Source organism: Oncorhynchus tshawytscha, linkage group LG28 (assembly GCF_018296145.1).
Source record: "Oncorhynchus tshawytscha isolate Ot180627B linkage group LG28, Otsh_v2.0, whole genome shotgun sequence".
Lineage (NCBI taxonomy): Eukaryota > Metazoa > Chordata > Actinopteri > Salmoniformes > Salmonidae > Oncorhynchus > Oncorhynchus tshawytscha.
The window spans coordinates 17,502,861-17,528,666 of record NC_056456.1 but is presented as its reverse complement, the minus strand read 5'-3'; the positions used below and the strand labels follow the sequence as shown (position 1 = coordinate 17,528,666).

Here is a 25,806-nt window from a genome sequence, read left to right as displayed (position 1 = left end):
TTAACGCTATGATTAGCCCAATGGTATTCAAGCCGGGGTCTGCAATGGGGTCACCAAAAAGGAACAGAAGATTAAGATTACAGATTATTGTATGGGACAATATACAAATGTTTTTGAGAAAGATCATTTGAAAAATCCAATTTTATTGTGTAAACGTATGTTTTGGTTTCTTTTCATTTTAATAAGAGATGAAAATGTAATGAATTGATGGTTATTTGTTGATGTAAAAATGTCAGATTTTAAGGTTGTGTCATTATATTTGGGGTGGGGTCAAGAGAAATTATTGTGGAAAGAAATTGGTCCCCAGAAATTCTGGCGGAAAAAATGGTGTCCCGCTGAAGAAGTTTGAATACCACTGATATAGCCTAATGCTCACTTATTGTCTGCTGAAAGCACATACACGTAGGTGTTCCAATTCTCCCATACTGGAGCAGAGCTTAACCTCTGCCTCAGACTGGGTGTGTACTCCCCTCTCTCCTCCATTACTCTATCCTCATTCCCCTTTAAAGCCTGCTGCTCAGACACACCTCTCCGCTATGTGTGTCTAAATCTAATTTATTCAACCTAATAAAACCAATTCCCATATTAAAGTATTTTGTTTTTTTTAATGTTGTAGACAGAAAATATCATTGTACCAACGAATTTATTGTATAATAATCACTTGTCCATTTGAGCATTTAGTTTGGAAAAAAAGTGAGACAATATTATTATACTCATTCGACCACACCGACCTCAAGAATCTTGCTTGTGAAGAGCGTGACAAATTCTTTGCACAGCTCTCCGTCCTATTCCCAGCAGAAAAAAGTTACCCCCAAATATAATGAACAAAAGAGCGTTACAGCAACCTACTGTCTGTCTTCGTTTAAGACACTTTGGCGCTAGGAGTGGTCTGTCCAAAAACGACACTCCTCCGTGTTCTCACACTAGTAACTACAATATCTGCGCGACAGGCGACGTCGGAGAGGGTGGGCGTAGGGACGAACTCCTCCGATGTTTAGGACTACACTTCTTTCAAGACCATTTAGCTTTTTTTTAAAAACAACATTGCAAATCAGAAACTGTACTTGAAATGAGTATGTACGGCTCTCAAAATAGACTTCCGACAATGAGTCGGAGGACTAATTCTCGACCAGACCTGACAAGCGGCACTCAGTTCGCCGTTGGTGGAAACGGCTATCAACAGGAATATGGAGACGGATACAACTATTCACAAACTTTCTCCAAAACGTCCATGGGGGAGGTGGTGGGGGCTACGGAGGGGGACTTGGAGGGGGGCAAGGTATGTGCACCTTGCATTCAGAATTAGGCTAAAGGCTGGTTAAGGAGAGGATACAAATTGGACCAATAGTTAATGACTAGTTTATTGTGAATCTGATGAATAAATGCATTGTATATAGACAGTGAAAAAAAAAATCAAACTTTTTTTTGTCAAATACATAAATCCAACATTGGATCAGCATTTTTAATCATAGTGAATTCGGGGATTATCCCCGACCAGAAGTCGAACCGGGTTCCAGCAACTGTCTAGCCAACACCTTAATCGTTAGTCCAAGAGGTCCGAATCACGCGTTTAGGTGGCTAGGTGTTGGTTTGACAGTAGCTGGACCAGGGTTCGCGTACCGGTTGTGGCGCCCCTTGAGCAGAAATGGGCAGTATTTCTGTTGTAAGTATTTGAAAAATATATTTCAATTACTTCTGAGTATTTCGTCATTTGAAATACATTGGCCTGAACTACACTCTAGTGTATTTTGCAACAAGATACTTTCGAGAGCTGTAATTTGTACTTTCACTCTGCATTGGTATCAGAGTTCTGAAGGCACTATGGTGTGATAAGAGCGTCTGCTAAATGAACTAAATAAAAAGTATATGATTGCAAAGCATGCTTAGTATTATTCTAATAAACTTCGCCCTGAAACAAGGCCAATAATAATACCAAGTGTGCTTTGCAGCTCATTTAGGAATGTTCATTTTCACATATATATTTACATATTGATCATTTAGCAGACACTTATCCAGCGTGACTTACAGTCAGAGTATTCAACTAAGATAGATAAACAACAACATATCACAGTCACTGTCAACATTTATGTAATATGTTACTGAGAACGTTGTTAGGCTGGCTATTTGAAAATGTATTTTTGTATTCTAAAATACAAAATACATGTACTTTAATTAAATACATTATTTTGATACATTGATCTTTATGGTATTTTGGAATATTAAATACTGAAGAAATACACTGTTTAGACTTAATTAAGATAAATCAGATTACATTGAAACTAGGCCTATCTTTGATATTAGGAATCACATTATTACATTATGATTAGCATTATACAAAGTACTGTTTTACGTTATGTATTAAATGACAAAACTACACTCACAATAGTGGTCATTGCCCTGATTCTATACAGGGCTTCAATATCCTAAGCTACATTATCCAGTTAACCCACTTTTCCTCTGCTACATTATCCAGAATACAATCACAGATTACTCAACTCAACACATATTCTGGGTCAAAATCGATAGATTGAGATCTGAGATCGATATTTGACCGTGTTCAAGAGTGAAAAGTGTTGGAAACTTGCAACACACAACATACACACACATACCCCTGAACTTGATCCTCCCCCAGAACGTGATGTCACCTCACGATGTCACGTACCTTGTTGTTATTGTTAATATTAGTATAATGCCAATATAATGGATGTGTTGTGTTGCAATGTCGCAAACGCTGATGGTGTGTTCTTTGTTTTGTCATGTTTAGTGTGCAGAGCATCCAACACAAAGTTTTCTTCCTGCAAAGCCAGTGTCAGGAGTATCTGCAGAGAGTACAGCAGATTCTCCAGGCAGTAAGTACCTTACACAGGTCAATTATGGATAGAAACACACATACGTGTGGATGCACATGCCCACACACAAACATGTTTGGTTGTGGAATAGCAGCATTAAAATGGGTTTAGCTTTAGCATAATAATTCATCTTCCACTTACAAAATATAAAGTCATATTTTTTTAATTATCCAGGATGTTTCTATGTAAAACAGGAGGATTTTGCAATGCTGTTTTTTTCTGTGTTGATGCAACATTGGTAGCAGCTGTCTTCAGCTGTACTGATAATATTGCACTCCTCTAGAATTACTGTCCTGAAAAGTGCTGTTTGCCTTCTCGTCCATGATTGGTCCATTATGATCTCCCCTCCCTGAAGTGTTTTCAGCCATTATGGGTCATAATGGTGTGGTCTTTTTGACCTTGTTGGTCTTCCTCGTTGTCTTTTTGACAGTTTAGTGCAGCGTTTCCCAAACTCGGTCCTCATGACCCCAAGGGGTGCGCGTTTCATTTTTTTGCCCTAGCACTGGGGTGACAGGCAATCTAGTGGTTAGAGCATTGGCCAAGTAAACAAAGGTTGCTGGATCAAATCCCTGAGCTGACAAGGTAAAAATCTGCCTTTCTGCCCCTGAACAAGGCAGTTAACCCACTTTTCCTCTGTAGGTTGTCATTGTAAATAAGAATTTGTTCTTAACTGACTTGTCTAGTTAAATTATATATATTTTTAAAAAACTCAACAGCTGATTCAAATGATCAAAGCTTCATGATTTGTTAATTAATTATTTGGATCATTAGTGTAGTGCTAGGGGGTGCTTTGGGGTCCCGAGGGCAGAGTTTGGGAAATGCTGGTGTAGTGTGTACCACAGCAGGTTGGTGGCACCTTAATTAGGGAGGGCGGGCCCGTGGTAATAGCTGGAGCTGATTAAGTGGGATGGTTTCCATGTGTTTGATGTTGCTTCGTTCCAGCCATTATTATGAGCCGTCCTCCCCTTAGAAGCCTCCACTGGTGTGTGCTGTGTTGCCATGTTCAGGTGTTAGGCGGTTGTCTTGTTGGCTGTTTTGGTGTGCTTACCATGTTGACATAGTAGCTTACTGGGCAGTCTTGTGGACAGTGTGGGTGTATTGACAGTACTGTGTTGACTGTGTGTGTGTGTGTATTGTTGCACTGACCATATGATTGTCCTCCCCCAGGGTGGTCCAGCGGGGGAGGTGGACAAGCTAATGAGTATGTCTTCTGAGGCCATAGACCAGCTGAAGGGATGTGCCATGGAGCTGCAGCACATGAAACAACCCAAAGACAACATCATCAAGAGGTAAAACAGAGAAAGAGATGGAGAGACAGAGGAAGAGAGAGCTAGTGAGAGTGTGCTCATGTGTTTGTGTGTGTGAAAGAGAGAGAGAGAGAGAGAGAGAGAGATTGTGTGTGTTTGATACATTCATTTGCATATGTGTTTGCATTTACATTTGTGCTCAAAAACAGATGGGACGAATCCACTCTTATCTTTCATGTCTGACATTTGCTGTCTCACCCTCCCTACAGCATACAGCATCTCCAGAACTTGCAGAGTGGGATCACCTCCTCCATCAGTGGCTCGACCAAGAGGAAGAGCAGGGGCAGCATTGGCTGGGAAGAGAGGGGGAGGACCTACACTGATGCCATGTCTTGGATCGGCCAACAGAAGGTATTAAAGCTAGAAAACCTGCAATTAAACCTGCATAATTTATCTACCGATTCCCCCTCAAGGTGATTGCAAAGGTTGAAATAGATGACTGCATCACTCTGGAACTCACCCCCTAGACATGCCATCCTTCTCTCGAAGCTCCAAACCGGTTTAGAGCAGTAGGATAGATAGTTTGAGTGTGTGTGTGTGTGTGTGTGTGTGTGCGTGTGTGTGTGCAGGGAGGTTGGAGCATGACACCAATCTTATCACAGATTCTGGCCTGCTGAAACTCAAACCACTACGATGCAAAAACGTAAGCTGCTCAGAAAGAGAGAGAGAGAGAGAGAGGGTGGGGACAGACAGAGAGCGAATGAAGGGGGGAGGGAAAAGAGAGAGAGGGAGAGTGATGAAAGAGAAACGACAAACAAGGGGGAGAGAACACATACCAGAGAGAGAGAGAGAGAGAGAGAGAGAGATTGAGCAGTAGAGAGTGAAAAGGGGGCAAAAGAAGGAGAGGAATGTGAAATCTAACACTCACTACTGACAGTGTTGTGGAACATGACTGTTAGACTGATGACTTACATGCCTATGTGAACACACCCTGCACGCCTTGCTTCCAACTAAATCTGCTCAGTCACACACACACACCACTCCCTACCTCTCCCTATTTGGGGCGGCAGGTAGGCTAGTGGTTAGAGCGTTGGGCCAGTAACTGAAAGGTTGCTGGATCGAATCCCTGAGCTGACACGCTGTTCTGCCGTTGAACAAGGCAGTTAACCCACTGCTCCTACGCCGTCATTGTAAATAAGAATTTGTTCTTAACCGACTTGACTAGGTAAATGACATCCCTATGTCTCACTCCTTACCTATCATTATCTCAGATGTTTTTCTTTCCCAGATGTCTGACACTCTCTCCTTCTGTCAAGTTGACAGAAGTATTGGCAACAGTAAAACGGCAACAATGAAAACGTTTCTCTGTCGTGACCCTATTTGAGCCGTCACATACTCTCTCTCCCCACCCACATATCCCTCTCTCCCCACCCACATACCCTCTCTCCCCACCCACATACCCTCTCTCCCCACCCACATATCCCTCTCTCCCCACCCACATACCCTCTCTCCCCACCCACATACCCTCTCTCCCCACCCACATACCCTCTCTCCCCACCCACATATCCCTCTCTCCCCACCCACATACCCTCTCTCCGCACCCACATACCCTCTCTCCCCACCCACATATCCCTCTCTCCCCACCCACATACCCTCTCTCCCCACCCACATACCCTCTCTCCCCACCCACATATCCCTCTCTCCCCACCCACATACTCTCTCTCCCCACCCACATACCCTCTCTCCCCATCCACATACCCCCTCCCACCCACATACCCTCTCTCCCCACCCACATACCCTCTCTCCCCACCCACATACCCTCTCACCCTACCCACATATCCCTCTCTCCCCACCCACATATCCCTCTCTCCCCACCCACATACCCTCTCTCCCCACCCACATACCCTCTCTCCCCACCCACATACCCTCTCTCCCCACCCACATACCCTCCTTTCCTACCCACATATCCCTCTCTCCCCACCCACATATCCCTCTCTCCCCACCCACATACCCTCTCTCCCACCCACATACCCTCTCTCTCCCCACCCCACATACCCTCTCTCTACCCACCCACATACCCTTTATCCCCACCCACATACCCTCTCTCCCCACCCACATACACTCTCTCCCCATCCACATACCCTCTCTCCCCACCCACATACCCTCTCTCCTCCCACCCACATACCCTCTCTCTCCCCACCCACATACCCTCTCTCTCCCCACCCACATACCCTCTCTCTCCCCACCCACATACCCTCTCTCCCCACCCACATACCCTCTCTCTCCCCACCCACATACCCTCTCTCCCCACCCACATATCCCTCTCCTACCTCTATATTCACTGCGACAGTGTAGCTCACCGAATAGACATTTGTGCATACCAGCTTACAAACATAAATGCATTTTAAAAAAGGGTGGGGAAAGAAAACAAAAGGAAGGAGAGAGAGAAGAAAAAGGGAGTGCAGTTCTGTAGAAACTGTCTGGGGGTGGTGGGGTGGCCAACCATCCCAGCTAGTTTCTACTGAGCACAGCACTCACCCTTTTTATTATCAAAGATGAGTGGAGTGAAGTGAACTCTCTACAGGGGGAATAGGTGGAATAGTTTCCTGCTGATGCCAGACACACTGACAGTGGGAACAGTTAATTATGATTTACTACCATCTAGAGGATGGAGTTAGGAAACACATTTATTTAGGCTTCCATACAAACAGATGTGGTTTCAATAGCACGTTGTCACTGTCCTACAGCTTATATGGAAATATTCAATAGAATTGCTAACTAAATGACACCAAATTGTACTTTTGTTATTCAGTAATAATAATGTAATGAATATTTTGGTGGCATGCTGTTTCGCAGTGTTGCTGTGGTAAAGTAAGCTGTATCTCTCCTGTGTGTCTGTCTGTATGCAGCGTCTGATCGAGACGTCTCCGTGGGGTGAGGACGCAGCCGCCATCGAGCAACAGATCCTGAACCAGAACAAGTTCCACAGCTCTATACAGAGGAGCCAAGAGGTGGAACGTGCCAGAGATGAGCTGGTACGTACTGTAGAGTTGACTATAACTTGGGCCCAGAGTTCCCCTTGGTCAGGTCACATGGTTCACATATAACCTACTGATCGTCTGTGTCTTTACTCAGGCCCAAAATGATGACAAGGGTGGCCTCCATTCCCTGCAGCAAGAATGGGACAGTCTTCAAGTATGAGTCCATATTAAACAACAATCAATTGAACAAAATACAATGATTTGATCATTCATTTCTTCAGAGTTATGATTAGTGTATTAACATTCAACTCTTCTCCTCTGTCAGAAAATGTCATTTGCTCGTACGGGCCAGCTGAGAGAGCTGCAGAACATGATCGAGGAGATCTCCAGGGCCATCATGTGGGTCAACGAGAGAGAGGAGGAGGAGCTGGTGTTCAACTGGGGAGACAAGAACATCGACGTCTACATCCCCAAGAAACAGGAAAGCTACTCCGTAAGGCTTTACACTGACATAATAACAGTTCTGAACACTCATTGGTCTCATGTTACACTTCCTAGTTTCGTTTTCACTTTGCTATCTATTTACAAACTAACATGGGAACAACGGACATCAAAGTCCTTGCACTGGTAACCATGAGTAGACACGCCTAGATTCCTATGCTGTAGTAGCCTTTTTGAAGGTCCTCGCGCTGTCTCTTTCCAGAAACTGATGAGTGCCCTGGAGGTAAAGGAGAAGGAGCTAAACAAACTGAAGCAAAAAGTCGATGGCCTCCTGAAGAACAATCACCCAGCCTCAGACAAGATCGAGGTGAGAGTCGCTTTACCCTTAGCTAGTGTTGAACATTTCCCCAACGTTCCCAAAAGATTCCTGGAATCAGACAGGTAAACACAGGAAAACCTGGGAATTTGGGGAAAGTTACCAGCATTATGCAACCCTACCCTTAGCCTCCCATAAGTAGTGAAGTGGAAACATCAGTTTGTTCTACACTATTTATGGAGGTGCTGCTAGCTAAAAAGGCAGTGTTTGTTCCCTAGGCCTACATGGACACTCTGCAGACCCAGTGGAGCTGGCTGCTCCAGATCACCAAGTGTATTCATGTCCACCTGAAGGAGAACGCTGCCTACAGTCAGGTGAACACACAAGTGCATACTTCCATAAACACACAGACGTGTGCACAGACATGCACACGCGCACACACACACACACACACACACACACACACACACACACACAAAATACTGCTTAAAAGCTACCATAGGTCATTTTTACTAAACTTCCCACTCCACTTCAGTTCTTCAAGGAGGCCAATGAGACCTACAGCAAGCTGCAGAAGGAACATGAGAACATCCGTAAGAAGTTCACCTGTGATAAAGGAACATCTCTGGAGAACCTCACTGAGCTCCTCAAGAACCTTGAGGTAGCTAAAATTGACTGACACCTGGGCATGTTTCTACAGGACCTCTCCCACAACTATCATAATATCAACAAATAGTTGACATGAGTATGATGGACATGGAGTGAGCATTTTTTCTATATATTAGACAACCCTCCTTACTACTCATACAGATGCAGGATCTTAAGTTGATCCCCCTGTTGCAGGTGAATTTACTTGCAATCCAGGAAATGTGAAACGTTCAGTGTATTTGAGGTTTCAAAAGGCTTCTGAAGTTCCAAACGAAAAAATGTGTCAAACCCCTACAAAAATGTCCATTAATTATAATCCACATAATAATTCACATTTCCTGTTGCTGCAGGATTATTTTCCTGCTGTTGCAAACTGGCTCAAATTAAGATCCGATATCTGTGTGTTGTTGAGGGTAACTCCTTCCCTCATATGTTAGCAAGGCCAACCGCTCTGGCTTGTTTTAAAAAAAAAATGCAATTGCGCAACAGAATGCAAATGACATACAGTTATATTGCAATTGTTTAGGGTGGTTCATGTGTTCCAAGACATGATTGATATGTAACTGAATTATTGTTGGTGAGAAAGTTGCGGATATAAAACTAGTTGGAATTTTTTCAATGGGAGGACTATTAGCTTTAGGGATAACTATAGGACTATTGGACCTGTCTCCGTGACCTTTCTATGACATGTGTGTTGTCCCCAGAGAGAGAAGGAGACGATCATGGAGAATAAGAGGCAGGTCAAAAACCTGGTCAACAAGTCCAAGAGCATCGTGAGCCTGAGACCACGTAACCCTGAGGAGAAGAGTAGTAGTCCTAGTCCTGTTATAGTACAGGCCCTGTGTGACTTCAAGCAAGACCAGGTCAGACAGACACACACACACACACACACACACACACACACACACACACACACAACACAACACAACACAACAGGCACACAGATAAGAAAAAACATGGATTCTAAATTGTTAACCCATGATCTTATGTAGCACATGCACATTTTTGTGTATATACTTGTATACTACAATGCTTGTATACTACCACTACCACCACCAACACACACATACAATATTTGCAGAGAAGAACTGGAACAATAGCGAGTTTACACTGTTTTGCATGTGTTCTTTGTGTCCATCAGAAAGGGATCTTCAAGGGGGACGAGGGCATCCTGACGGACAACACCCAGCGCAGTAAGTGGCATGTGACGGGTCCTGGAGGTCTGGACATGCTGATCCCATCTGTGTGCCTCCTCATCCCCCCTCCCAACCCCCTCAGTATCGGACTGGCCAACAAGTAAGACTCCCTCAACATTAAAGCTGTCTGGCTCTCTGACATTACTGCCATTTCAATATCTCTGCCATAAAAATGACATTACAATACATATTAAAAGTTCATTAAAGCTGGTGTCAGACTAGATCAACTGACTTCCTACTATTATGACACAAACAGATCATTGATTAGTAACTGATCCTATGTTGTGTATTGCAGGAATGAGCAGTACTACGAGGCCATCATGGGCATCTGGAATCAGCTCTACATCAACATCAAGAGCCTCATCTCCTGGCAGTACTGTGTTAAAGACATCAACTACATTAACTCTCTCACCCTCACCATGGTAAGGCCCTACACAAGACTACCACTTACACAGCGGCCCTCATCTGCTAGATGTACTACACAGCATCTGTCACATAATACAATAGTACTGTACTCACAATGTGAACAGGGAACAAAGGTTTTAGGAAGCAAATATCCTACATTACCATTTGGAGATAAGATCTATTAACTTGTGTTTTAGAAATGTCAAGTGTTGGTCTTATTCATACATTATTGTTTAACTCTAACATCTCAATATTTTTCATCCACAACAAGAAGTAAGTACAGTTGGAGTCGGAAGTTTACTTACACCGTAGCCAAATACATTTAAACTCAGTTTTTCACAATTGCTGACGTTTAATCCTAGTAAAAATTCCCTGTCTTAGGTCAGTTAGAATCACCGTTTTATTTTAAGAATGTGAAATGTCATAGTAGTAGAAAGAGTGATTTATTTCAGCTTTTATTTCTTTCATCACATTCCCAGTGGGTCTGAAGTTTACATACACTCAGTTAGTATTTGGTAGCATTGCCTTTAAATTGTTTAACTTTGGTCAAACGTTTCGGGTAGCCTTCCAAAAGCTTCCCACAATAAGTTGGGTGAATTTTGGCCCATTCCTCCTGACAGAGCTGGTGGAACTGAGTCAGGTTTGTAGTTCTGCCCACAAATTTTCTATAGTTTGAAAATTGCTGCCAAGCATGAACCAGACTTGTGGAGGTCTACCATTTTTTGTCTGAGGTCTTAGCTGATTTCTTTTGATTTTCCCATGATGTCAAGCAAAGAGGCACTGAGTTTGAAGGTAGGCCTTGAAATACAGTGCGGAGAACAAGTATTTGATACACTGCCGATTTTGCAAGTTTTCCTACTAAACTATAGTGTGTTAACAAGAAATTTGTGGAGTGGTTGAAAAACGAGTTTTAATGACTCCAACCTAAGTGTATATAAACTTCCCTACTTCAACGGTATGTATAGTAAGCGTTCTCTCTACCCTTGGTGGTCTTTCAGAGTAGGCTTCTTAGCCCACAGTAGTTGTAAATCTCACTCTTCCTTCCTCTCTGTCACTCTCTCTCCTAGCTGTCCCAGATGCGTCCTGAGGAGTACCGTAACATCATAAAGAGTCTGGAGACTCACTACCAGGAGTTCCTCCGCAGCAGCCAAGGCTCCGAGATGTTTGGAGAGGATGAGAAGAAAAAGATGGAGGGCCAGTATTCTGGAGCCCAGACCCACTACGACACACTGGTCATAGGGCTGCCTACATACAGTGAGTCCTAGGGCACCTAGTCTACCCTGTGGAGCTTCTTAGATGGCTGAACTCCTTCCCTGTCTACACTGCAAACCACATCAGTTCAATAGAAATCGTAGAGTCAGGGAGGTTAAGAGAATGAATTTAGTCATTGAAATAGGGCACTGTGACCCCAATTGCTACAGATGTTTGCCAAGAAATCACTCATATTATGTTGGATATAGGTTACTACATTAATATGTTATGCTACTGGATTTGATGCCAGTGCACTAAATTCAAATTGGTTCCATTTCATTTCACAGATCAATCCAAAGTGGACGTGGTCAAGAAGGAGGTGGTCAAGCTGGTGGTCCAGCATGAGCCGCCCATCAAGGCAGAGACGACCAATACCTTGCAGGGCTCTACCCTCAGCCTGACCCTGCTTAGTGACCTCCACGCCCTCAGACGCAGGCTGGAGCTGGCCGAGTCCGGCCTTAGCCACCACCTCCATGTGCCCCTGGGGGAGAACAGTGTGCAGGAGTGCTCACAGCGTCTCCTAAAGCTGGAGGTATGCAACCATATCAACGACAAAGACGTTCGATAGAGAAAATGGGCCTGTGAAAACTTTTACAAACTTTGCAATTCTTCCTCCTGTCTTCAATGTATCTGAGATAACATGACTGGATAGGCGATAGCAATGAAGGGAAACCTGTGTGGTTAATCCTATCCAATTGTGTATTTCTCTTTGAATAATCTTGATAGTCCTCAACGCAACCTATTGTACATGATGGACTAACCCTTGATCCTGGTTCTCAGGGCATACGCCATGATCTGGACGGGGTGCGTGATGAGTACCTGAGGCTAAGGGAGAGGGTCCTCAGGCAGCTGGAAGGGACAGCAGCAGACTCAGAGCAGGCCAAGTTCCTCAGGAAAGAGCTGGACCTCCTCAACCAGAAACTGGGAGATCTGCAGGGACTATCCTCTGCCTACCTCCAGAGGTACGGCTCTCACGGGAGCTCCCACCTTCTAGTCTTCTTCCTATGTTAAGAAATGGTTGCGGAAACATACTGGTTAGCAAATGTTTGTTGGGGGTATGTGTCACCTCTGTGAAATGGTTATAGTTTGTTGTGGTGTTGTTTCACTGTTGAAATGTCATTTGTTGAGAAAGTGTTGTAACGTGGTGCGTGTGTCTGCTTTCTCTGTAGACTGTCATATCTGCGGAACTTGCTACAGAGCCTCCTCCAGGCTGAGGATGTCATCAAGGTCCACGAGGCCCGTCTGACTGAGAAGGAGACCACCTCCCTGGATCTCAACGAGGTGGAGAACTACAGATCCTCCCTCAAGGTCAGATAAACCATCAGTTACAACTGCTGTCAATTCATATCTTTCAATCCATGTTTAGTGTGTACATTATGGAGTGCTGTGACTGTTTGACTCTGAACGGCCTTCTGGAACGGCCCTCTGAACGATGCTTCTGGGTTGTTGTGGGGTCTGCTGCACAATGGCTATGTCGGTGATGGCATTGCAAAGGGGAGTGTAATTTCAACTAGAAGAGTGTCAGTGTTTTTCCTGAGGCTTGTCTGTCTGTTGTCTGCCCCTACAGCAAATGAAGTCTGAACTGGAACATAAGAGAGACTTGCTGAAGGCCATGGAGAGTGACCTGGTCAATGCAGTGCACGTGAACAGTCAGATCTCAGCCTCCTTCCACAAGTGTGATGTGGACCTGTCCAAGTACGCTGACCTGGTGGGTCAGATGTCTGACCGCTGGCGACGCATCCAGACCCAGATTGACAGCAGGTGAGGGTCACTTAGATCTCTAAACATACACTTCTCACATACACTCTTACAGACTCTTCTAAACACACACAGCAAATTCTCCAGTGTTAAATCAACACGGACAGTGTTCAATTTAACACTGGCCCAGTGTCTATACGGGTCCACACTTGTGTTAAATGAACACAGTGCTTAGTGCTGATGTGCTGATCAGCTTAGTGCTGATGTTAGGTAATTAACACGTTCAGTGTTATGCAATAACACCTTATATAGTATTTTTTAACACTAGGAAGTGTATATAGTTTGTACCAATGGTGTTATGCAATAACACCTCATACTATTTTTAACCATCACAGCAAGAGATCTGTGTTGGGTTAAGGAAATAATATAATATAATATAATACCTACTAGTCTTTACTGCAACATGCTCATGAGCATTTATAGACTTCAGAACTGGCAGCAGACATTCTCAAACTTAAATTAACATAACCATAGACCACAAACGGTACAATACTTCAATCAATCAATTCAATGTGTTTATAAAGCCCTTTTTACATAAGCAGAAAACTCAACTAAAACCCTAAACAGCAAGCAATGCAGCTGTAGAAGCATGGTGGCTAGGAAAAACTTCCTAGAAAGGCACTTCCACTCACCGGTGGCCAAAAATAACGAATTGGAAGCCATGTTGCCACTAAGCCATGCCTCGAATATAAATTCCCAGTGTTCCTTAACTTCTTGAGTGATTTGTAGAGTTACCACCCATGACTATATTTGTTAGTGACAGAGACATGGTTGTTAAATTAGAACATTCTTTGTTCTGTGGACTTTACTAATTGAGTTTCTACTGTATGTTATCATAAAAATGTAACTGTTTATTAAAATACATTACATACAGTATATCATAAGGCCTTACTTTGAAGGCCATGTTTTACCCTAACACAGTGATGTTAGCAATCTACTGGTTTACAGGCCACATTTAGTGATGTAATGTTTGATACCGGAGCTCCGAGGCATGCGCCGAAATCGCTAAGCAGTTTGCTTTGAAGCAGTGCGATGCTTGTATCACTTTATCAGAAGCACGTGATCAATGACGCCCAAGGCTTTGTTTTGTCAAACAACCACCTGATTGGTTTGGTATTGGTTTCGGTAGAAGGCAAAATTGGTACTGTGCGCACGCACAACGCGCTACGGCATTATCTATACTAATTTGTCCGTTCTAAATTCTTTTGACCCACAAGTGCCACTAGTGTACAACGTGTTGATCATAGCTTCGCGTAATGAACCTATTTTCGACACAATTGGCCAGAAATGCTAAATGCTTCAGGAAGCTTTGTTTCCCCTTCGCGAACCACATCAGGCCTCCCAGTCACATTATGCTGGCTTTCAAAATACAACATTTTGATTCACCCACGACCTGCATTCAGAATGACTGTCAGTCTTTGGGAACTTTGATAAAGGAGACAACCTTAACCATTTCAACTGGTGCAATCAATCTAACCAAGTAAAATGTATGTTATTTATCTTTGTGTACCATAAGATGAAACAATCGATGTATATGCAAAAACAGATATTAAAAACAATCCCAAAACAATGGAGCTGCAGTAGAGCATGCTGGTAAATAAAGATAAAGATGGCCGTGGTTTTGACGGGAGTGTTTCACTCTCCACAGAGTAAAAATGTCTCAATCACACTCAACACTAGTTATTAACACCAACACCGGGGTACTTTTACACCACTGAGTGTTAATTTCACTTCTGAATCAACACTCGACATGTTACACAGAGAAATCAAGCAAGGTAAGACTGGCCAGTTTGCTGTGCGTGAAATCACTCTCAAATCCAGTTCTGATGTTTCATAATAATTGCTTCTATGCACTAGTAGGGGATCCATCACACTCAGCCTCCTTGCATTCCATAGTCTTCTTTTTGCTGGTAGTCAGCAACTCAATTGACCATGGGACTGACTCTCCTTTTTCGTTCTCCCTCCCTCTCTCCCTCCCTCCTTTTCTCCATCCCTCTAATAAGAGTGTGGGACCTGGAGAAGCAGGAGAAACAGCTAAGACATTTCCAGCAGAGCAGTGGAGTGGTAGACCAGTGGATAGACAATGCTAAACAGCGCCAGGACACCCTGCAGGCAGCCAAGTTCAGCGACATCCAGAACCTCATGGAGCACCTCAACAGACAGAAGGTGCACAGCCATCCCCAAACATTTTTTTTTTCTCCTCCCAAAATGCTGTCGTACAATTCTGTACAGGACAGCGACTAACTGTTTTGGGTATGATTGATAGATTTGAACACACTCATGACACGATATGTTTGATGGACAGGTGCTGCACAGTGAGATCAAAGGGAAGAAGGAGAAGGTGGAGGTTGTACAGAAGGATGCGGACACCTGCGCTGCCTCCATCAAGGTGAAGGTCAACCTTTCACAACCTCTCTCAACACCTTGAACTTGGTTGTCACTAAAAGTATCGTACCAGTTTGCATATCACACCGCCAACTAAAAACCGTATCATACTGTAGCATGTAGAATGAAATAAAAACAAAATCCTTGTGTTCATACGTGGTTCTACATCATTCCAGGACTATGAGCTGCAGCTGGCCTCCTACAGTGCTGGACTGGAGACCCTGCTGAACATCCCCATTAAGAGAACCGTGCTCCAGTCCCCTGCCACTGTGGTCAGAGAAGAGGTAATGAACCAGCCGGTCCAACAGGGGGCAGTAGACAGTGTTATAAAGATTTCAGGGCCCGTATATATAAAGCGTCTCAGAGTAGGATCAGTTTTGCTGTTTAGAGCAGTGTGTGTGTGTGTGTGTGTGTGTGTGTGTGTGTGTGTGTGTGGAGGAGGGGGGGTTGTTATGTTTTATGCAGGGCCTGGTCTTTTTTTCTTTTCTTTTTCAAATGAGCCCTGTAATTACAAAGATGCACATCAAGTACACATGTGAAATGCAAAGCAGGAATACAATCCACTATCATCATAGAAAACAAACACATTCTTCATCACCCTGATAATCACCCTGGTAATGTGGATAAAGGAGTTCATGAAACCTAAGGTGGCATAATGCCAGTCATAATACCCTACAGGTATTACAGTGATGTTAATCCCAGTGTGGTAATCCTTGTTTTTTGGATTGATTTGCTATTTGGCTCTATTAAAAAAGGTGCTATCTGGAACCTTAAAGGGTTCTTTGGTTGTCCCCATAGGAGAACCCTTTGAAGAACCCTTTTTGGTTCCAGCTAGAACCCTTTTGGTTCCAGGTATGCCTTAAATGTAATACCCTTTCCACAGAGGGTTCTACATGGAACCCAAAAGGGTTCTACCTGGAACTAAAAAGGGTGCTCCTATGGGGACAGCCATAGAACCCTTTTGGAACCCTTTTTTCTAAGTGTACATAGCAGTTCCTCTATGATAATGTTTTAGAGAGAGAGAGTCTACGACTGCTTGTTTATCTATTTAATCTAACTGTACCCCACTAGGCAACTGACCTCCAGTCTCGCTACATTGAGCTCCTGACCCGCTCCAGTGATTATTACAAGTTCCTGGGGGAGATGTTGAAAAACATGGAGGAACTGAAGGTAAGGGCGTAATGGCAGAATCATAAAAATAATGTGTTAGCCATATGTAGCATATGAGTTTCCTCCAAATTATTAATTTCTGGAAGTGATATGACTTTCCTTGGTTATGATAGAGTTGGGTTAATCTGATCCTAGTTTTTAAGTGCAACTACTTTTCATTGCGACTATTATCTCATTGTGACTCTTCTATTTTCCCCCCTCAGATAAGGAACACCAAGATCGAGCTTCTGGAGGAGGAGCTGAGGCGTCTGAAGAATAACATCCAGGACCGCAGCGAGAAGAACCGTTCCTTAGAGGATGCCCTGTCCAGCTATAAGCTAGAGCTCTCACAGTCTAAAGAACAGCTCATCTCCATGGAGGAGGTGAAGAGGACCACAGCCATGCAGGCCAGCGTGGCCAGGGAGAGCCTGGACACCACCAGCAGCCAGCTGACTGAGCTCAGTGACAAGCTGGCCCGCCTCACCTACCAGCTGGATGAGGAAAAGAGGAAGAGGAGGCTGGCCGAGGAGCGCTATACGAGCCAGCAGGAAGAGTACGAGGCAGCCGTGCGCCGGCGCCAGAAGGAGCTTGACGAGGTCAACTGGTCCAAGATTGACCTGGAAAAAGCGGTGAAGGACAAGGAGCGTGAGCTGGAGAGGCTCAGGATGCAGCTGGAAGAGGAGACCACAAGGAGGCGCGGGGCGGAGCAGGATATCTCTAAGGTAAGAACGCAGTGCAACCAGGAGATTAGTAACCTTAAGCAAAACTATGAGTTGGAGATATGTGTCACCAAGACCACCATCCTCAAGGCTTCTCAGCAGAAACAAGAGGACAGGGCCGAGCTCAAACTGCAGTGTGAAAGACTAGAAGCTGATAAGAGTGATCTTGAAGAGGAGCTGAGGAGTTTGAGACTATCTGTGACTCAGACTGAGGATATGAGGAGGAAGGCAGAGGACGAGGCCCACCAGCAGAGGTCTAAGGGGATGGAGGAATCGAGGAGGAGGAGAGAGCTGGAGATACAGCTCCAGACCCTGGTCACCCAGAGAGGAGAAGAGGAGCTAAGGCAGAAAGAAGCATTGGCCGAGGCCACCAAGAGCAGCCATGAAAAGAGCAGGCAGATCAGCCTGCTCACATACAACCTAGATGAGGAGGGCAAGAGTAGGAGTGCCCTGGAGATAGAGGTCATCAAGCTGAGGCAGTCCTACACTGAGCTGCAGACCAGTAAGACCACCTCTCGGGAGGTCATCAACAAGCTCAAAAGCTCAGAACATGAGATACACCTGGTCCGAGTGGAGCTCGAAAAGCAGACCAATGAGAGGACCAAGGCTGAGATGACGTCCGCCAGTCTTCAGAACCACATCCGGGATGTGCAGGTCATAGTGAACAGTCTAGAAGCGGAGGTGGAAAAGCAGAAGAGAACCACCCAGGATGAGTTCACCCGCAGGAAGAGGATAGAGTCTGAGCTGAAGAAGATGACGCAGAGCTGCAGAGAACACACCACCACCATCAACACCCTCCGGGCCAGGCAGGAAGAGGTGTCCACCTCAGAAAGGAAGTATGATCAGGAGCTCCGGCCTCTCCAGGAGGCTCTGGACAATAGCCTGCGTGTGCACACAGCTACCACAGATCGCCTGGGTCAGGTATCCGCAGAGCTAAAGGCACTCCAACAGCAGCTCCTACAGGAGCATGCGAAGGTCCGTGAGGTCAATCTCCGCAACGAGAGCCTCTACAAAACCATTGAGGAGAAGAGCCGGCTGCTCAATGATGCCACCACAGAAATCGAGAAACTCCAGTGCCTGACCCAGAAGCTGACCAAGGAGAGGCTGAGGCTGGAGGAGGAAATGAGAGGAGTAAAGCAGGAGAAAGAGCAACTGAAACTTGACAGAGATACATCCCAGATCTCTTCCCTGCATGTCCAGCTCCAGAGCAGCAGCAAGATGACACTGGAACTTCAAGCGCTCATCAAGGACATGACCAAGGAGAGGGAAAAACTCAAATCGGATTTAGACAAAGTCCAAAAGCAATCATTTGAGGTATTTTGATTGATCTGAGGGGCCAATTCCAAATAATTCCAACTATTTCTAACAACTCTGCATGAATGACTGGCACTAGGAGGATCAAGTTCAAATTATTTACATGATAAATTAATGTTTTCTATTATTCTGTTTGTTTGGTTTTTTTCTCAAACTTTTGCATGAGAAAATGGTTTTCCTTTTGTTCACTCAAATAACAATTTTATTGTTGTTAACAATTAATAACTATTACTCAACTATGAAATATTCATTAATTATTAATAATTCCTAAACTAACTGGCTAAATTCTATAAGTATTTCATCAATAACTGAATTGTTTTCTCAGAGGACCAATGTTCACCACCTGACTGCTTCCATGGTTTGCACTGCACTCACGATATCTACAGTAAATTAAGGCTATACATTCGCTGGTTGTTGGAAATTTGCAAACAATCTGCTAACAATAGAGTGTTCATCTTTCTTCCCTCAATATTTTTACCAGAAGGGAAGAGGGTAAATTTTTTCAATGTGTAATGATTTATACAGTCTTTATCCATACAGTTAAAAAAAATGGGAGTGTTGACCAATATGTCTTATTTTCTCTTTCCCTTCCAGACCTCCATGATGGTGCAGCAGTCTCAGAACCACTACACTGAGATCCTGTCTGAGAGGGACACCCTTCTGATCAAGTTGAAGCAACTGGAACAGGACAAGACTCGCCAGGGTCGCTACGAAGAGGAACTGAACCGCGTCAAGGTCTCCCTTGAGACTGAGCTCCGCAACAAACAGCGTCTCCAGGAAGAAAGAGACAAGATCCACAAGGACTTTACCTACTGGAAGAGCCAGTATGAACTGAAGGAGGGGCAGATGAGGCAATGTGACTCAGACAAGGACAAGATGGAGAGGGAGAGGCTCTCCCTGAAGAGCGATTTGGAGCGTATGATGGTGGAGCTGAGGACTGTGGAGGAGAGGTATAAGGGCAGGTTGCAAAGCTCACAGCGGGAAGTGTCGGATCTGGCCCTGAAGAGAGATTCCCTGGAGAGGGAGCTAAGGAGGCTGCAGCAGAGACCTGACTCCATGAGCATCCAGACCCAGACGGACGAGAAAGTGGTCACTGTGGATCCGTCCAAGCTGGTGTTTGATGGGGTTCGCCGAAAGGTCACCGCCCACCAGCTGTGTGATTGTGGCATCATCAGCAAGGCCACACTGGAGCAGTTGCTGAAGGGAAAGAGGACTGTGGAGGATGTGGCAGTGGACATCCAGCTCAGCCTCAAGGGAACAGGCGTCATTGCAGGGATGGTCAGAGGCCCCCAGGGCAGGATGTCCATCACTGAAGCCAAGACCAAGAACCTGCTCAGCCAAGAGAGCGCCATCATGCTACTGGAGGCCCAAGCTGCCACCGGCCACATCATGGACCCCAAATTCAACGAGAAGATGTCAGTTGATGCTGCCTGCTCCAGAGGGGTGGTGGACACAGACGATAGAGACACCCTGATGACAGCTGAAGCAGCCGGCACAGGCTTCAAAGACCCATACACCGGAAAGCTGCTGTCCATCGGACAGGCTCTAAAGCAAAACCGTCTGGACAAGAAGACAGCCCTCCGTTTGCTGCAGGCTCAGGAGTCCGTTGGCGGCATCCTGGACCCTGTTCTGAGCGTGTTCCTGCCTAAAGACCTTGCGCTTGATCGCAACCTGATCGACGAAGACCTCTACAGGGCTCTGAACAAGAAACCTGCCTGCTATCTGGACCCAATCACTGAGGAGAAGATCAGCTACAGTGATCTGAGGCTGAAGTGTAGGATGGAGCCCGCCTCTGGCCTGCTGCTCCTTCCAGTCCCAGAGAAGCCCATGACTGTGCAGGGTCTCAGGGGAGAGGTGTCTGTCACAGAGCTGATCAACTCCAACCTGCTGTCTGAGACCGATGTGCAGAAGCTGAACCAGGGAAAGCTCAGCAGCAAGGAAATTGAGGACAAGCTCAAGAACTACCTGCATGGTTCTACCTGTATTGCGGGGATCTATGATGAGGCAAACAACAGGATCATGACCATCTACCAGGCCATGAAGGAAGGTCTGCTCAGACGAGGAACCACCCTGGAACTTCTGGAAGCCCAGGCTGCCTCCGGCTTTGTGATCGACCCTATCAACAATGTCTGCATGAATGTGGAGGAGGCCTGGAAGAGAGGCCTTGTGGGCAAAGAGTTCAAAGACAAGCTGATGTCTGCAGAGAAAGCAGTCACTGGATACAAAGACCCCCACACTGGCAACACCATCTCCCTCTTCCAAGCCATCGAGAAGGATCTGATTGAGAAGGGCCATGGGATCAGGCTTCTAGAGGCTCAGATCGCCAGTGGTGGCATCATCGACCCCAAGGAGAGCCACCGTATCGATGTAGACATTGCCTACAAGAGGGGCTACTTTGATGAGGAAATGAATGAGATCCTGACCTACGAAGGAGACGACACCAAGGGCTTCTTTGACCCCAACACCCAGGAGAACCTGACCTATCTGCAGCTGAAGGAGAGGTGTATCACCGACCCCAAGACTGGTCTGGTTCTTCTGCCTTTGAGGGACAGGACCAATCCTCAGCAGATGGTTCAGCAGAGCAGCCAGAAGAACATCCTCCGTAAGAGGAGGGTAGTGATCGTAGACCCTGACACTGGAAAAGAGATGACCGTGAGGGAAGCCTACCATAAGGAGCTCATCGACTATGACACCTTTCTGGATCTCTCAGAGCAGGAGTGTGAGTGGGAGGAGATCACCATCAGAGCTTCTGATGGTTCAGCCCGTATGGTTGTGGTGGACAGGAAGACAGGCACACAGTATGACATCCAGGACTCCCTGGACCGCGGCATCATCGACCAGACCTCCCTAGATCAGTATCGTTTAGGAACCCTGACTCTGACCAAGTTTGCCGACCTCATCACCAGCAAGAGCAGCCTGAGCGAGCTGTCAATCACCGCCAGCAACATGGAAGATGTGGCCACCTGCACCAGTCCCACCCAGGCCTGCCCTTCTTCCCCCACCGTACGCAAGCGCTTCAACAGCATATCCATCACCTTCTCCCCAACAGATGAGTTTGATGAAGGGAGCCCCATAGCGGCCATCTTTGACATGGAGACAATGGAGAAGATCACCATCCCAGAGGCTCTACGGAGAGGCATAGTTGATGCCATTACAGCTCAGAGGCTTTTGGAGGCCCAGGCCTGTACTGGAGGCATCATCAACCCCACCAATGGCCAGCGGCTTAACCTGCAGGATGCAGTCCACCAAGGCCTCATCGATGATGACATGGCCACCAAGCTGAAGCCAGCCCAGAAAGCCTTCATGGGCTTCGAGGATGTGAAGACTAAGAGGAAGATGTCTGTGGTCGAGGCCATGAAGGAGAAATGGCTGCCTTATGAGGCTGGCACAAGGTTCATGGAGTTCCAGTATCTGACAGGAGGGCTTTTAGAACCCGGCAAGGGACAGAAGACCAGCATTGAGAAGGCCATCCGGAGGGGCTGGCTGGATGGGAAAGGAGCACAGAAGCTTCAGGACACAAGGAGCCATACCAAGAACCTGACCTGCCCCAAGACCAAGCTGAAGATCTCCTACAAGGAGGCCATGGACAGCTGCATGGTGGAGGAAGGCAATGGCATGAAGATGCTCCAGGCTTCCTCCATGTCCAGCAAGGGCATTAGCAGCCCTTACAACGTGTCCAACCCAGGCTCCCGTTCGGGCTCCAGGGCTGGCTCACTGGCTAACTCTCGTGCCGGGTCCAGGAGTGGCTCCCGCAGGGGCAGTGTGGATTACTCCTCCAGCTACAGCACCTTCACCACTTCTGCCTCCAACACCTTAAGCGTCAACTCAAAGTTCTAATATTAAAACACACATATGGGGAAGGAGGGTGTGGAGTAGAGTTGTTTTGGGGTCTGAAAATTAAAGCCTGGTCTTACCCAAGCCCGATGAGCTGAAGCCCGGTGAGCTGAAGCCCGATGAGCTGAAGCCCGAGCTCAGGCCCGGTCCGACATCATAGAAATGTTATGAACCCAAACCCCCCAAAAAAGCTAGATTTCTAGAAGACATCATATTGATTTAAACTGAGAACGATGCGGCGGAAGCGGGAGGCAGCGGAGTGAGGAGACGTGGAAACAGCCCTTGTCTTAGAAAAGCGAGGAGAGAGGAAAACTCACCCTAGGCCTAGTTATGATCAACTGAATTACGAAAATATTGGAATTAAGTAGGCTATAGGCTAATGCAATTGAAGGCATGTATCACATTTTTGCTTATGGAAACTCCCAAAGTCATATCCAACCGTTAGCCTATAATACATTTAAAGCAATAGCCATGGGTGGTCAACCTTGATGATATTTTCAGCACCGTTTTGATTGGGACAGTGCCTTCGCACTGCTTTTAGACAAGCGTGGGGATTTGTTTTCACTGAATCTCCATTTGGATATGTGTTTACAATTAGGCTGGGGAAATGTTAGCTAAGTTGAGGTGAGTGCTCATGAGCCTGTTATATAGCTTAACACGTGGATTTTACTCTTCACTCCCGTAGTAACCTAAACCTTGTGACTTGTCTAATAATCAATCAATGTTATTTTGTTTCACTGAGTCTGTGTAATTGGTTGATCTCTGGCTGGGCAAACAAGTGGAGGTGGTAGCTCATTTATTAGTTTGCTCATCTTGTCACCGATCAGCAACATTTTGCATGCAATAATGTAGCCTAAATCAAGTTCATATTTTGCACTTGACTCTGTATAGGCAACTCCAAAAGCCTGCAGAGGTTATGGAAATATGAACACGAGACTCACATGCTTTTGAAAATATTGATTGCTATTATTTTCTATTGGTATCATGATGAATGAACTAAGTGTTATTATTATTATTATTATCATCATCATTATCAGGCTTGGTAGGCTGTAGTAAACGTATATAATCTATTCACCATCGAGATGAGAGCACGTCCTGTTTTAGCTGTTGTAGCGAAATTGACATCAATATTTAATCTGTCATTCATTCATGTCACACAGCATACAAGTTATTCATGGCCTTAAATACAATCAGGCATTTTATTTTGAAAATGAAATAACAAAGGGAGCCTTGAATAATAAAAAAAATAAGTCTAGAAATTAAACCATTTTTAATCTAACACCTGTTTGGCACACAAATACGCACGCAGCGCTCGGTCCTACCCTCCCTGTTCTCCTCCATCATTAAGCCTAGTAGAGGGAGGGGGAGAGAGATTTTTAGAGAGAGAGAGCAGTAGTAGAAGCCAAGGTACGCTAGTAGTCACGAAGACAATCACAGTCCAAAAATGTATTTTACACAGTGCGGCAAATCTGAACCCCATCCGGCCCGAATACATTCTCAGAACTCTATGTCCAGCGGTCGGGTTTGGGCTGAAAATGACAACTCTAGTGTGGAGTAAATGGGGGTAGATGTGATGTGGCACATTTGTTATGGTTGAGGAGAGGGAAAGTGGGTTAGATAGGGTAGAATTTGTGATGTGGTATATCTTTCATTGATTGGGTCGGGTTTGGGCTGAAAATGGCAACTCTAGTGTGGAGTAGATGGGGGTAGATGTGATGTGGCACATTTGTTATGGTTGAGGAGAGGGAAAGTGGGTTAGATAGGGTAGAATTTGTGATGTGGTATATCTTTCATTGATTGATTGTGTTTAGTTTGTTTTGTGCTGTTAGCTAAATCTGGTTTGGGGGTATAAAGGTTGAACATATTCAACCATTTGATGGATAACAGTTTGTTAGAATGAAATCTAAAATCCATGTAGATATTTAGATTTTTTTTAAACTTGAAAATAAATGTAGTATTGAAATATATAACGTTTTACCAAATGTTTTGTTGTTATGTAAAGGGAATATCTTACTGCTTCAATGTCCTTGACTCACAGCATCTAATCTACAATGTCTACAATATTAATTTATCTGACTTTTAATTTTGCTTTAATATCACTCAATCACTGGCAAACATTTGCTGATCTGATTTTGGTTTTCAAGCAATCCTTTGAAGTAACAATGAATGTACTTGACAATGACTAATGCCTCACAACACAATGTCCCAATGGTACTGAATTACAAAACAAGTAATAAACCATTATGAATTTACCCGTTGAATAGATTTTATGTGATGATATATTTTGTATTCCAAACAATTGAAAAATAAAAGTTAATTTCCCAACACTGTCTTTTGTAAGTGTCATGTAGAGATTGTTTAAAGTCCATCATTAGTCTATGGAGCTTTAAGAAGCATGAAAATAGGGAGAACATGCCCTCAACTATGATGATAATGCAATAGTGGGTTCACTCACTGACAGTTTGTCGAAGCTTGCACTCTCACACACTCAATGGGGTCGTTGAAGACCATGTCCCATACCGTCCACACTGTTCTAAAGCATTTTTACTGTGTACATTTACCACACACAATCATAACTGACATAACGGTACAACTGCAAATTAGCAATATAATGAAAATTAACACAATCATTTCATGAGATGATATAGTAACAGAAAGTTGACTTAGAGGACAGCAACACAGGAATATCAGTGTGTGTGTGTGCGCTAATGCCTGGCTTTAGTTTGGACAGAGTCAATCATTAAGCAGGTCACTCCTTCAGTAACCAAGGTCCACCACTCACAAAGTGCTGTTATGTAAGCCAGATTCCACTGTCCTTAGGTCAGGTGCCAAACAATTGAATCATCATGTACCTTTGTACTACTACACAATACGAGGTACAGTAACTGTCCTCCAATGGTGTTGAAATGTGTGCTTCTGAAACCCTATGGTGACTGAAAGTGACTAACTTACTCTATAGAAATGACCTGTCCTTACAACTTATTGTCACGACTCATATTACATGTATATATCCCTCCCAAGTTTCAGCTCGTGCACTTTCTTTGCTTCTTGCCATACCATGTCACATAGCCTAGGGCAGTGCTTTACAATTCCAGTCTACCCCCAACAGCACAGATTGCCCATTATATTGACCAGATACTCAAGTGGCCGCTCTAACAATTACAATAAATGTCTTAAAAATGAAGACAAGATCAAGTGGGACCATTCTAGCCAATATAATGGCAGATATACAGTGGGGCAAAAAAGTATTTAGTCAGCCACCAATTGTGCAAGTTCTCCCACTTAAAAAGATGAGAGAGGCCTGTAATTTTCA

General features: G+C 44.9%; 1 protein-coding gene across 1 annotated transcript; it reads left to right on the top strand.

Moving 5' to 3' along the window:
* The first annotated feature begins 2,768 nt into the window (after nt 1–2,768).
* LOC112226843 (desmoplakin) lies at nt 2,769–24,818 on the top strand. The gene is made up of 23 exons (XM_042307643.1): nt 2,769–2,849; nt 4,017–4,138; nt 4,366–4,507; nt 7,006–7,131; nt 7,232–7,291; nt 7,403–7,570; nt 7,781–7,885; nt 8,113–8,208; nt 8,370–8,495; nt 9,187–9,345; nt 9,624–9,778; nt 9,974–10,100; nt 11,151–11,337; nt 11,622–11,866; nt 12,115–12,296; nt 12,504–12,642; nt 12,902–13,095; nt 15,096–15,258; nt 15,398–15,481; nt 15,654–15,761; nt 16,549–16,647; nt 16,851–17,348; nt 19,254–24,818. The coding sequence occupies exons 2-23, from the start codon at nt 4,047–4,049 to the stop codon at nt 22,494–22,496; spliced, it is 6,498 nt and encodes a 2,165-aa protein (XP_042163577.1). The 5' UTR covers nt 2,769–2,849; nt 4,017–4,046; the 3' UTR covers nt 22,497–24,818.
* Nucleotides 24,819–25,806: the final 988 nt, after the last annotated feature.